Here is a 12,219-nt window from a genome sequence, read left to right as displayed (position 1 = left end):
TTTGTTGAGCCAGTAGCAATCGATCAAATATGAATTGTAGTAACGGCCTGTCACATCTATTTCAGTGTGAGCTCAACAGCCATCGTTGTAGCTTTGTCGCCACTGTCATCTACAAGAGAACGCAGGTACTTTCAAATGCATCCTTGGATTTCAATGAGAATGTATAGTCTGACTGAGAAACTGTTATCTGTATCTTATCTTATTAGAGACGGGTAGATGTAACACAACATATTTAAAGAGTTGACAGGAACATGATCACATCCTGCTGTGGTGGACAGTGGGGAATCATTTGAACTTGCTGTGTTGACAAGACGAGGCAAACTGCCTTCGCCATCTGTATGCATATTAACCTACATTAACCTACATTATCTACCAGTTTTTTTTTTTACTGTTGATCAGTGAAACCTTTACACTTTGACCACCGGGAAGGAGATAACAGGCCCAGAACAGAGCGTGTGGCGAAGTCCAACGCTTTTTGTCTATACCACTCTGCTTTTCATGTCAGTCATCAAATGGATGATTCCGAGCAACCAGACTGAGCCAGCAGAGACTCATGCTTTTTGTTTGATGCACATACAGATACAGACAGAAAGGCGTTTATTCACTAAGACACTTAGAAAGTAAGCTCATAGTCTCCCATACCATTTTTCTCTCTCTCTCTCTCTCTCTCTCTCTCTCTCTCTCTCTCTCTCTCTCTCTCTCGTTGTCTCACACTCTCTCATTGTCTCTCTTTCTCCCGTTGTCTCTCTCGCGCCTTGTCTCTCTAATAATCTACACTAACGACTGATCCCCTCTTTCTCTTCCTCTCTTTATTATCATCTTGGTCGATATGAATGATAGCCCCCACCATCTCTGTCTGTCCCCCCATCTCTCTCCCCTCCAGTCTCAGAGTAGTGATCAGAGCCCAGGGGAGGTTTGGCTGGTGGTGACTGACCCCAGTTTGCAGGAGGAGCAGCAGTCCGATGGGCCACCATGCAGACGAACGCTGGCTGTGTGTGTGACCACTTCCTGTGTGCTCTCTTCCTCTGTCGCCAAGGCAATAAGCACCCCCAGCACCTTCCGCTTGTCATTCAGGGACGCAGTCAGAGAGCATGGTACTGTTTTACTGCAATATCATGGCTACTCCCCAAATGGCACCCTATTCCCTATGTAGTGCACTTCATATGGAATAGGGTTCCATTTGGGACGCATACATGGTGTTATTCATCTAGTCTGTCACTATATAGTGTATATTGCATTATCCACTATGTATTGTATACTGTAGGACATCTGAAGTCACATGGCTACTGCTTCCCCAAAACTTAATAATGAAAGCACCTCCAATGTCAGGTCAAACTACTGTTTTATGAAGCTATGCAATGATTTCTCTCCAGGTGGGATCCTGTGTGTGGAGCAGTCAGTTGTGCAGCTGCGGCCTCTGGTATCAGTGTGCTGCCCACATACCGAGAGCACGCTGGGCCCAGGGTCTCTGTCATTGTCCCAGGAAAAGCCCTTACCTCAGCCCCTACCTCAATCCCAGCCCCATGTCCTTCCTCAGGCCTTACCACAACATGTGACGCTGGATCCCCTGGGTCCGGAAACACCACCCAACTCCCTCTGCATGTTCTCGGGTCAGTCACGCTCTCCTCTTTGATCAATTATTTTTCAGGGTTAGCCTGGATAATTGTTTTATTGGAGAGACAGACAAACGGTTTTGAGTGTGTTGTGGCTGTTGCCTGTTTGTCTCGCACAAAGTAACAAATACAGAGAGGCCTTCTTGTGTTTAGTCGAAGGCATTGTGTTCTTCCACTCTCATTCACAGTTTCCCTCAAGTGGTTGAGCCACTGGTTGTGACAACCTTTCAAGGCCCACCAATGCAACTAGCTGTGGACTATCTATCTGTAATCAAGTGATGATACTGTTATCCTAAACTCAGGGATAATGGTATGAATCTGATTAAGGGATCCAATCAAACTACATAGCCCTTAAGATACTGGCACAAAATGCATTCACTGTCTGTCTACAGTCTATTTTATATGCAACTCTTATATGCAACAAGGGAATCTTGAGTAAGTCATGATAAGTTGCATCTGTTAGCACCCTGTGTCACAGGAGAGATCAAAGGTGAAACTGTGAACCCTTTGGATTAGTTCAGGTCTCTCTCACTCGTCTTCCATGTTGGATCAGCTGGCTGAATAAAACAAACACCAATGCCTGATTCACACTATTCACGCCAACCCGAATGCTGTGCTGAACCCGTGCTTTGCTGGCTCAGATAGTTTATTTTCAAATGGTCATTTCCAGCACGGCTCCAGACGCTATGGTAGATGCATAACCAGGCCAGCACGGTACAGTTGTGCTTGGCTCTGTAGTGTAGAATAGGGTATTTTTTCTCTATTTTTTTAACCTTTATTTAACTAGGCAAGTTAGTTAAGAACAAGTTCTTGTTTTCAATGACGGCCTAGGAACCATGGGTTAACTGCCTTGTTCAGGAGCAGAACGACAGAGTTGTACCTTGTCAGCTCGGGGATTTGATCTTGCAACCTTTCGGTTACTAGTCCAACGCTCTAACCACTAGGCTACCTGCCATATAATGTGTCGTTATCTGCACTCGTAAGCAAGTTCTAACTTATGGCAGTTTGCCTGGCTCTGTGTGAAGGCAGAATTTTTATTTTTATTGGTTGTTAAATATGTATATATTTTACATAAGCTGTGTGTTGAGGGGGGGGGGGCATATCTCTAGTTGTTAACTATGATTGTGTCAGTTCTTTAAGGGAGTAAATACTTGCTATCCATTTCAACGCACAGATAAGAATATCTGGGGCTGCAAACTTGATTTGTTTCCCCTTTGACCCTAAAATGTCATTCTTATCTTCTTACTGAGCTTGTTTTATCTTTCCTTTTTTCATCCATACCACAGTGACCTCAATAATATTGATACAATTGTTACACTGCTCAGTCCCAGTTTCCACCCATGTTGCTTGCCAGTTTAGTCAGTGTGGTGCCCTAGAGAGGTTTGTTTCTCTGGCTAGTGCTGATGTTTGTGTTGGTGATTTGTAGGTGTGATAGTTGGTGTGGATGAGGACACGGCCTACTCCTGGCCAGTTTGCAGCCTGTGTGGGAGCGACCGCTTGGAGATGGCACCCCAAAAGCCGTAAGTCTTCAATTCACCTGCTGATGACCTATAGAGGATAAGCCTAATTAACTGATTGAATCTTATTGGTTTACCAATAGAATAAAATTTTAAAAAATCGCAAAGGGAACTTGTGTATTGTGGTTGAAATGTGATGTCAGTATCTGCATTATGTCTTTTGTCCCCAGTCAAGCATTCCTTTGTGTTGCTTGTGATTCACTGGTTGACCAACCAACCATGAACATGCAGCTTGATGTGTTCATGAATTGTTCTACACTGAGAGACTTCACTGTGAAAGTAAAGGTGAGACAAGATTTTGAGTTTAGGTTGTGTGTTGGCAAATGTCTGTGTTTTCAATGTGTTACATAGCAGTGCAAAAGTATAAAGTAATATAAAGGGAAGGTTGATCTAATATTAATCAAGATGTGTTCTCAGATCTTTTCACTTGAAGTGTATACCAATAGTTCTGTATTTTCTTAGTGTCACTGTCAAATATAGTCTTAGATTGTATCATTAATGGAAACATGAAACTGTTGAAAATGCTATGACAAAGTCAATGCTCATAACAGCTTATTACGTTATTATATGGTATGTGCTGTAATGTAATATGACATAATTGAATAAAACTGATAATATGAAGAAGCTTAGTCCAATCCAGACCATTTATTCAACTAGTATGATGACTATTCTCTCTACTGTAGCTCCAGCAGAGCACCATCATGTCTGTGTTGAACTGTGCAGCCTCTGGCCATGAGGTGAGCTCTCTCTCTTTCTCACATGTTATGTAATACGCTGTACCTGCCTTTTTATGCAGACAGTACTTACCTCTCAGTTTAGTGCACCGATATAGCATTTTGATCCTCCTATGTGTCAGACTGTCAGTATGTTTGCTGAAAGTGACATCATTGTCATCTGTCTGATATCCCATAGTTAGACTGTGTTAAGGGAGCTGTTTAGAACAATGGCGGGACTTACTTACACAGAGCAATACTGTAAGAAGAGCCAAATGATACTAGTATCGCTGGAGTTGGATCTATATTTCCTTATAATCTACAAACACTGGTATCACCACATACCACCATCAAAGCCAAATATCTAAATATAAGGCTCTGACATCTAAATATATGGCTCTGACCACCATATACAGTGCATTTGTAAAGTATTCAGACCCCTTCCCTTTTTCCATATTTTGTAACGTTACAGCCTTATTCTAAAACTGATTCGATAAATACAAATCCTCATCAATCTACACAAAATACCCCATAATGACAAAGTGAAAACAGGTTTTTAGAAATGTTTGCAAATGTATTAAAAATTATAAACAAAAATACCTTATTTGCATACAGTACCAGTCCAAAGTTTGGACACACCTACTCAAGGGTTTTTCTTTATTTTTTAACATTTTCTACGTTGTAGAATAATTGTGATACATCAAAACTAACGCATATGGAATCATGTAGTAACCAAATAAGTGTTAAACAAATCCAAATATATGTCATATTTGAGTTTCTTCAAAATAGCCACACTTTGCCTTGATGACAGCTTTGCGCACTCTCGGCATTCTCTCAACCAGCTTCATGAGGTAGTCATCTGGAATGCATTTCAATTAACAGGTTTGCCTGGTTAAAAGTTCATTTGTGCAATTTATTTCCTTATTGCGTGAGCCAATCAGTTTTGTTGTGACAAGGTAGGGTTGGTATACAGAAGATAGCCCTATATGGTAAAGGACCAAGTCCATATTATGGCAAGAACTGCTCAAATAAGCAAAGAGAAACGACAATCCATTACTTTAAGACATGAAGGTCAGTAAATCCGTAACCTTTCAAGAACTTTGAAAGTTTCTTCAAGTACAGTCGCAAAACCATCGAGCTATGATGAAACTGGCTCTCGTGATGACCGCCACAGGAAAAGAAGACCTAGAGTTACCTCTGCTGCAGAGGATAAGTTCATTAGAGTTAACTGCACCTCAGACTTCATCCCAAATAAATACTTCACAGAGTTCAAGTAACAGACACATCTCAACATCAACTGTTCAGAGGAGACTGTGTCAATCAGGCCTTCATGGCCAAATTGCTGCAAAGAAACCACTACTAAGGAAACCAATAAGAAGACGAGACTTGCTTGGGCCAAGAAACACGAGCAATGGACATTAGACCAGTGGAAATCTGTATTTTGGTCTGATGAGTCCAAATATCACCCCTACCTTGTCACAACACAACTGTTTGGCTCACACATTAAGAATGAAAGAAAGGGGCCTCCCGGGTGGCGCAGTGGTTAAGGGCGCTGTACTGCAGCGCCAGCTGTGCCATCAGAGACTCTGGGTTCGCGCTCAGGCTCTGTCGTAACCAGGCCGCGACCTGGAGGTCCGTGGGGCGACCTACAATTGGCCTAGCGTCGTCCGGGTTAGGGAGGGCTTGGTCGGTAGGGATGTCCTTGTCTCATCGCGCACCAGCGACTCCTGTGGCGGGACGGGCGCAGTGCGCGCTAACCAAGGTTGCCAGGTACACAGTGTTTCCTCCGGCACATTGGTGCGGCTGACTTCCGGGTTGGATGTGCGCTGTGTTAAGAAGCAGTGCGGCTGGTTGGGTTGTGTATCGGAGGACGCATGACTTTTAACCTTCGTCTCTCCTGAGCCCGTACGGGAGTTGTAGCGATGAGACAAGATAGTAGCTACTACAACAATTGGATACCACGAAATTGGGGAGAAAAAGGGGTAAAAATAAAAATAATTTTTTTTAAAGAATGAAAGAAATTGCACAAATTAACTTTGTTAAGCTGATTGCGAGAATGCCAAGACTGTGCGCAAAGCTGTCACCAAGGCAAAAGGTGGCAACTTTGAAAAATCTCAAATATAAAATATATTTTGATTTGTTTAACACTTTTTTGGTTACTACATGATTCCATATGTGTTACTTCATAATTGTGATGTCTTCACTACTATTCTAATATGTAGAAAATAGTAAAAAATAAATAAACTAAATGAGTAGGTGTGTCTAAACGTTTGACGGGTACTGTAAGTATTCAGACCCTTAGCTATATGACTTGAAATTGAGCTTAGGTACATCCTGTTTCCATTGATCATCCTTGATGTTTCTACAACTTGATTGGAGTCCACTTGTGTTATGTTAAATTGATTGATCATGATTTGGAAAGGCATACACTTGTTTACACAAGGTCCCATAGTTGACAGTGCATGTCAGAGCAAAAACCAAGCCATGAGGTTGAAGGAATTGTCCATAGAACTCTGAGACAGGATTGTGTCAAGGCATAGATCTGGGGAAGGGTACCAAAACATTTGTGCAGCATTGAAGGTCCCAAGAACACAGTGGCCTCCATCATTCTTAAATGGAAGAAGTTCGGAACCACCAACTCTCTTCCTAGAGCTGGCTGCCTGGCCAAACTGAGCAATCGGGGAGAAGGGCCTTGGTCAGGGAGTTGATCAATAACCTGATCTTCACTCTGACAGAGCTCCAGAGTTCCTCTGTGGAGATGGTAGTACCTTCCAGAAGGAAAACCATCTCTACAACACTCCACCAATCAAGCCTTTATGGTAGAGTGGCCAGACGGAAGCCACTCCTCAGTAAAAGGCACATGACAGCCCGCTTGGAGCTTGCCAAAAGGCATCTAACCATGCGAAACAAGATTCTCTGGTCTGATGAAACCAAGATTTAGCTCTTTGGCCTGAATGCCAAGCGTCACGTCTGGAGGAAACCTGGCGCCATCCCTACGGTGAAGCATGGTGGTGGCAGCATCATGCTGTGGCGATGTTTTTCAGTGGCAGGGACTGGAAGACTAGTCTGGATTGAGGGAAAGATGAACAGAGCAAAGTACAGAGAGATCCTTGATGAAAACCTGCTCCAGAGCGCTCAGAACCTCAGACTGGGGTGAAGGTTTGCCTTCCAACAAGACAACGACCCTTGGCACACAGTCAAGAAAACACAGGAATGGCTTTGGGACAAGTTTCTGAATGTCCTTGAGTGGCCCAGCCAGAGCCCGAACATGAACCCGATCGAACATCTCTGAAGAGACCTGAAAATAGCTGTGTAACGGCGCTCCCCATCCAGCCTAGCCTGGCAGAGCTTGAAAGGATCTGCAGAGAAGAATGGGAGAAACTCCCCAAATACTGGTGTGTCAAGCTTGTAGCGGCATACCCAAGAAGACTCAAGGCTGTGATCTCTGCCAAAGGTGCCTTAAGAAAGTACTCAGTAAAGGGTCAGAACACTTATGTAAATGTGATATTTTTTTTAAATAAATGAGCAAAAATGTCAACCTTATTTTTGTTTGTCATTATGGGGTATTATTGTGTGTTGATTGATGAGGGGGGAAAACTATTTAATCTATTTTAGGAAAAGGCTGTAACATAACAAAATATGGAAAAAGTCTAGGGAGCTGAATACTTTCTGAATGCACTGTATCATCCAGCATTCTAGAATGGATATTGTTGAAAACCTGGCTTACATCCATTATTGAAAACCAGGGCAAACCAACAATCCAGGTTAATTGAGGTGGATCAGCTCCACATACCCAATACAAATATTTTCTATTGAGTTTTTGCACTGGATGCCCCCCCCCAATCTAATAACAATATATTGTCATTATAAATTATATTATAGAGTGTATCTAACTTTTGATGCTTCGCTTAGCTCCAACTTTTGTTCTCATTGAGCATGTCTAACTTGTGTTTTTACAGTTGAAGTCCGAAGTTTACATACACATAGGTTACGCTCTTCTTGACATTTATGTTGCCTATTTGTATAGCGTCACAGTGTTTATTGAATGTTATTAGGTAACATGTTTATTGTTAGCATGAGTGCTAGTTGTGACTCGGGTTACTACAGTTGAAGTCGGAAGTTTACATACACTTAGGTTGGAGTCATTTAAACTCGTTTTTCAAACACTCCACAAATGTCTTGTTAACAAACTATAGTTTTGGCCAGTCGGTTAGGACATCTACTTTGTGCATGACACAAGTCATTTTTCCAACAATTGTTTACAGACAGATTATTTCACTTATAATTCACAGTATCACAATTCCAGTGGGTCAGAAGTACATACACAAAGTTGACTGTGCCTTTATACAGCTTGGAAAATTCCAGAAAATGATGTCATGGCTTTAGAAGCTTCTGATAGGCTAATTGAGATAATTTGAGTCAATGGGACAACACCATGGGACCACGCAGCCGTCATACCGCTCAGGAAGGAGAAGCGTTCTGTCTCCTAGAGATGAATGTACTTTGGTGCAAAAAGTGAAAATCAATCACAGAACAACAGCAAAGGTCATTGTGAAGATACTGGAGGAAACGGGTACAAAAGTATCTATATCCACAGTTAAACGAGTCCTATATCGACATAACCTGAAAGACTGCTCAGCAAGGAAGAAGCCACTGCTCCAAAACCGCCATTAAAAAAGCCAGACTACGGTTTGCAACTGCACATGGGGACGAAGATCATACTTTTTGGATAAATGTCCTCTGGTCTGATGAAACAAAAATAGAACTGTTTGGCCATAATCACCATCGTTATGTTTGGAGGAAAAATGGGGAGGCTTGCAAGCCGAAGAACACCATCCCAACTGTGAAGCACAGGGGTGGCAGCATCATGTTGTGGGGGTGCTTTGCTGCAGGAGGGACTGGTGCACTTCACAAAATAGATGGCATCATAAGGTAGGGAAATGATATGAATATATTGAAGCAACATCTCAAGATATCAGTCAGGAAGTTAAAGCTTGGTCGCAAATGGGTCTTCCAAATGGACAATGACCCCAAGCATACTTACAAAGTTGTGGCAAAATGGCTTAAGGACAACAGAGCCAAGGTATTGAAGTGGTCATCTCAAAGCCCTGACCTCAATCCCATAGAAAATGTGTGGGCAGAACTGAAAAGGCGTGTGCGAGCAAGGAGGCCTACAAACCTGGCTCAGTTACACCATCTCTGTCAGGAAGAATGGACCAAAATTCACCAAACTTATTGTGGGAAGCTTGTGGAAGGCTACCTGAAACGTTTGACCCAAGTTAAACAATTTAAAGGTAATGCTACCAAATACTAATTGAGTGTATGTAAACTTCTGACCCACTGGGAATGTGATGAAAGAAATAAAAGCTGAAATAAATCATTCTCTCTACTATTATTCTGACATTTCACATTCTTAAAATAAAGTGTTGATCCTAACTGACCTAAGACGGAATTTTTACTAGGATTCAATGTCAGGAATTGTGAAAAAATGAGTTTAAATGTATTTGGCTAAGGTGTATGTAAACTTCAGACTTAAACTGTAAGTCTTACTCTTAGACTAGCCTATGCCTATAGATCCATAGTTAGATTGATTGTTCATGTGCTGCAGTTCCCAGGTTACGAGGTGGAAAATGTGTTGGGGAAGGAGGTGGGCCCCCTCAGCGCTTATGTCCGCGTGGTCACCAGGAAACCTGCCCTGTCGATCGGTCTGGAAGAGATCTGCCTCAGAGGCTGTCAAAGTGTGGATTGGGATCTAGTGAAATCAATCTGTAGGACTAGGAGGTCTCCTCAGCCCAGCCAGGCTCTGTACAACGCATGAATAGTTAGGCTGGAAAAAATAGATCTGTTTGTGTGTTACTGATATGTTAGGACCCTGGAGATGACAGCCCAAGGTTAGAACTGGACAAGAGAGGAGTAACATATGTCAGACTTTGTCACGTGGGTCCAAATGGTGACTGTAAAATATGCCTGTTTGCTGTATATAGCCGCACATTTCGATTCAAAGTGTTCCCTTGAATTTCTACCCCCTAATCTTTCTCTGAAGATGAATGGTGCTTATACTGTGTCAATAAACCTTGTATTATAAGTTAGCATATTTGTTTACCTTTTTCTGTACTTTCTTCCGCTAGCTGTGAAAATGTTATTCTAGAGAGGTGGCCCAACTCCAACTGAGGTAGATTCTTGGCACCAGCAAATCCATATAAAACATACTTTAACCATGCCAAGTAATTTATAATCACATATGTACTAATATGTTCATCCCAAACACACTCATAGACGATGTTGATTTGTATGACTTTTCAGCACTTTTATTAGAGATTCCATAAGACAAATATTTAATGTTTTTTTTATATAAACTATATAAAATTCAAACATGCTCTTGCTCTTACAAAGTTTGGAATTATAAAACATGTACCATATCTGGTATAACAACAACTAAATGAAGTAGTAAAATAATTTAATATAGAAAAAAAAATCCCCCAAAAAGATTATGGCAACAATATGGGAGGAAGCCTACGTTTCCAGTACATTTCCAGTGCCATAAATGTAAGCTTGTTTATAATGCATCTGTTACAGATGGTAAGTCTGTGTTGAGGTATGTAATTTCAAAAGTTCAGTTAATTAGAAAGTAAGATTAATTGGTCACCGCCTGGCCCCACCCGTGGTCCCCAAAAACGAGGAGCTGTGATTGGGAAGCTGCTTGAAGAAATCTCTCAGGCCAGTGAGCTCACTGGTTAGTTGATCGATAGTTTTGTGTAATCTGTCATTCTCTGAACCCAGTTCAAGCATTTTTTGCTGCATTTCCACGTTGCGTTGCTTTGCTTTGTCCCTACTTTTCCTCACTGCAACGTTATTCCTCTCACGTCTCTGGCGGTACTCTTGGCTGTACCTGTCAAAATTCTTCTTCCCTTTCTCCTTGCCGACCTTCCGAGGAGAGGAGTGGGCTGATTGGCTTGAGAGGGGCTCTGGGGTTGATGGTGGAGTTGGTTGTCCCATGGGAAGGCTCACGGAGGTCTGCGCGCAGTTTTTGATCTGGGAAGGTAACGACGAGGACATGTCATTGTCGCTCCAGTCCGATTCCTGTTTAATCGGTGCACTGAAGACCCCTTTGTTGTCAAATCCACCCTTGAGCTTCCTCTCGAACTCTTTTTGGCTTCCAACTGCGTATGCGTTGGTTGAACAGTTTGACAGCTGCTGCATATTGCTGGACGACGTAGTCGAGCTTGGCATGTAGAAGTCTGTCTTCTCTTGCTTCACAGTGTTGAATAAGTCAAGGAAAAGTTCATCGTTGCAGAGTTCCAGGTGTGGTACTGCTGTCATCGACTCTATGTAGGAGCTGAAGTCGATGGCACTCTCGTCGTCGTACATTGCAGGGGCTGTGTTCAGCTCGGCCATGGTTGTGTCCTCGCCCGTGCCATGATCACTTCTCCCGGGTTTGCAGACCCCCTGAAGACCGCTGCTCAGCTTATTGTCGTAGAAGTTTGTAGGCTCCATCGCCCAACTCATGTTGCATTGTGGAGACACGCACTGAGAATCCAGGCTGTATATATCACACATGAACTCTGCTTTCTGCCCTCGTGGGATCGGACGTCAATAGATTTCGTTACTTAGTAGCCAGGTAGTTGGAACAAGCTTGATACAATGTATCACGCTCACTGTATTACTGGAGCGTCCTCTTCCCTTTCCCCAACGTTGCTTCTTTTAAGTGGTGTTTAGGTTTATTCTAAAATAGTGGCGGTATATTAAGGTCTGTAACTTCTCTGAAGCCTCTGTATTTCGCGGAGTGTATTTTGTATCTTTCCTCTGCTTACGTCAAAGGTTTACCTCCCCCTTTGACAAGCCAGTAGAGTCTAGTTTGAATCACGTGGTCTCCCTAGCTCCCATTTGAGGAGAGAAGGGTGTGCGCACATGCCACCCTCTTTCTATACTACGAGTGCATTGGGGGGATTCGATTATGCTGATCCGCGGGGCCACCGGTCTATGACCCATGAGGTCAACGGGCAAAAGAGATGAGGTAGCTGCGCCCTCTCAAATCGAACAGTAATCTGCGCCGCTCTGCCATGTCAACGATGCAGCATGGTGCATTGTCCAGAAACACATCACTTTTCTATAAATATATGTTTCAATTTTCAATCTAGTTTTCATTGGTAAAGGCAGTTAAATAAGTGTTTTTCTCAAAGTGATCACTTGCATGTGAAAACATAAACTCCTACTCATTATGCCACATGCTTAATTACTTAACTTTAGTTTTGAGGCGACTACGCCGTGGGCTTTAAACGGCGAACCTGGCTCACGCCCGGGAGGAAGCCCGGTTCCAAAACGAATGCAATCAACTTTCACCCAGGGCAAAACACGCCAAGGCGCCCGGGCCAGATG

The 12,219-nt window shown here is 42.7% G+C and overlaps 2 protein-coding genes across 4 annotated transcripts in view; one reads left to right on the top strand and one right to left on the bottom strand.

Moving 5' to 3' along the window:
• spidr (scaffold protein involved in DNA repair) overlaps positions 1-9,932 on the top strand; it is an 80,938-nt gene extending 71,006 nt beyond the window's left edge. For all 3 annotated transcript variants that reach the window (XM_029623451.2, XM_029623452.2, XM_029623453.2), the window contains 7 exons: positions 66-125; positions 884-1,094; positions 1,374-1,610; positions 3,040-3,133; positions 3,301-3,415; positions 3,814-3,867; positions 9,452-9,932. In XM_029623451.2, coding sequence (XP_029479311.2) covers positions 66-125; positions 884-1,094; positions 1,374-1,610; positions 3,040-3,133; positions 3,301-3,415; positions 3,814-3,867; positions 9,452-9,661 — 981 coding nt within the window. In that variant the 3' untranslated portion in view covers positions 9,662-9,932. The remainder of the gene's footprint in view (positions 1-65; positions 126-883; positions 1,095-1,373; positions 1,611-3,039; positions 3,134-3,300; positions 3,416-3,813; positions 3,868-9,451) is intronic.
• Positions 9,933-10,125: 193 nt separating this feature from the next.
• LOC115102966 (CCAAT/enhancer-binding protein delta-like) lies at positions 10,126-11,634 on the bottom strand. Its single transcript, XM_029623456.2, has one exon. It carries the CDS (start codon positions 11,398-11,400, stop codon positions 10,486-10,488), a length of 915 nt encoding a protein of 304 aa, XP_029479316.1. The 5' UTR covers positions 11,401-11,634; the 3' UTR covers positions 10,126-10,485.
• Positions 11,635-12,219: the final 585 nt, after the last annotated feature.

The sequence above is a fragment of the Oncorhynchus nerka genome, linkage group LG20 (genome assembly GCF_034236695.1).
Source record: "Oncorhynchus nerka isolate Pitt River linkage group LG20, Oner_Uvic_2.0, whole genome shotgun sequence".
Taxonomy (NCBI): domain Eukaryota; kingdom Metazoa; phylum Chordata; class Actinopteri; order Salmoniformes; family Salmonidae; genus Oncorhynchus; species Oncorhynchus nerka.
This window is presented reverse-complemented; position numbering and strand designations above follow the sequence as displayed.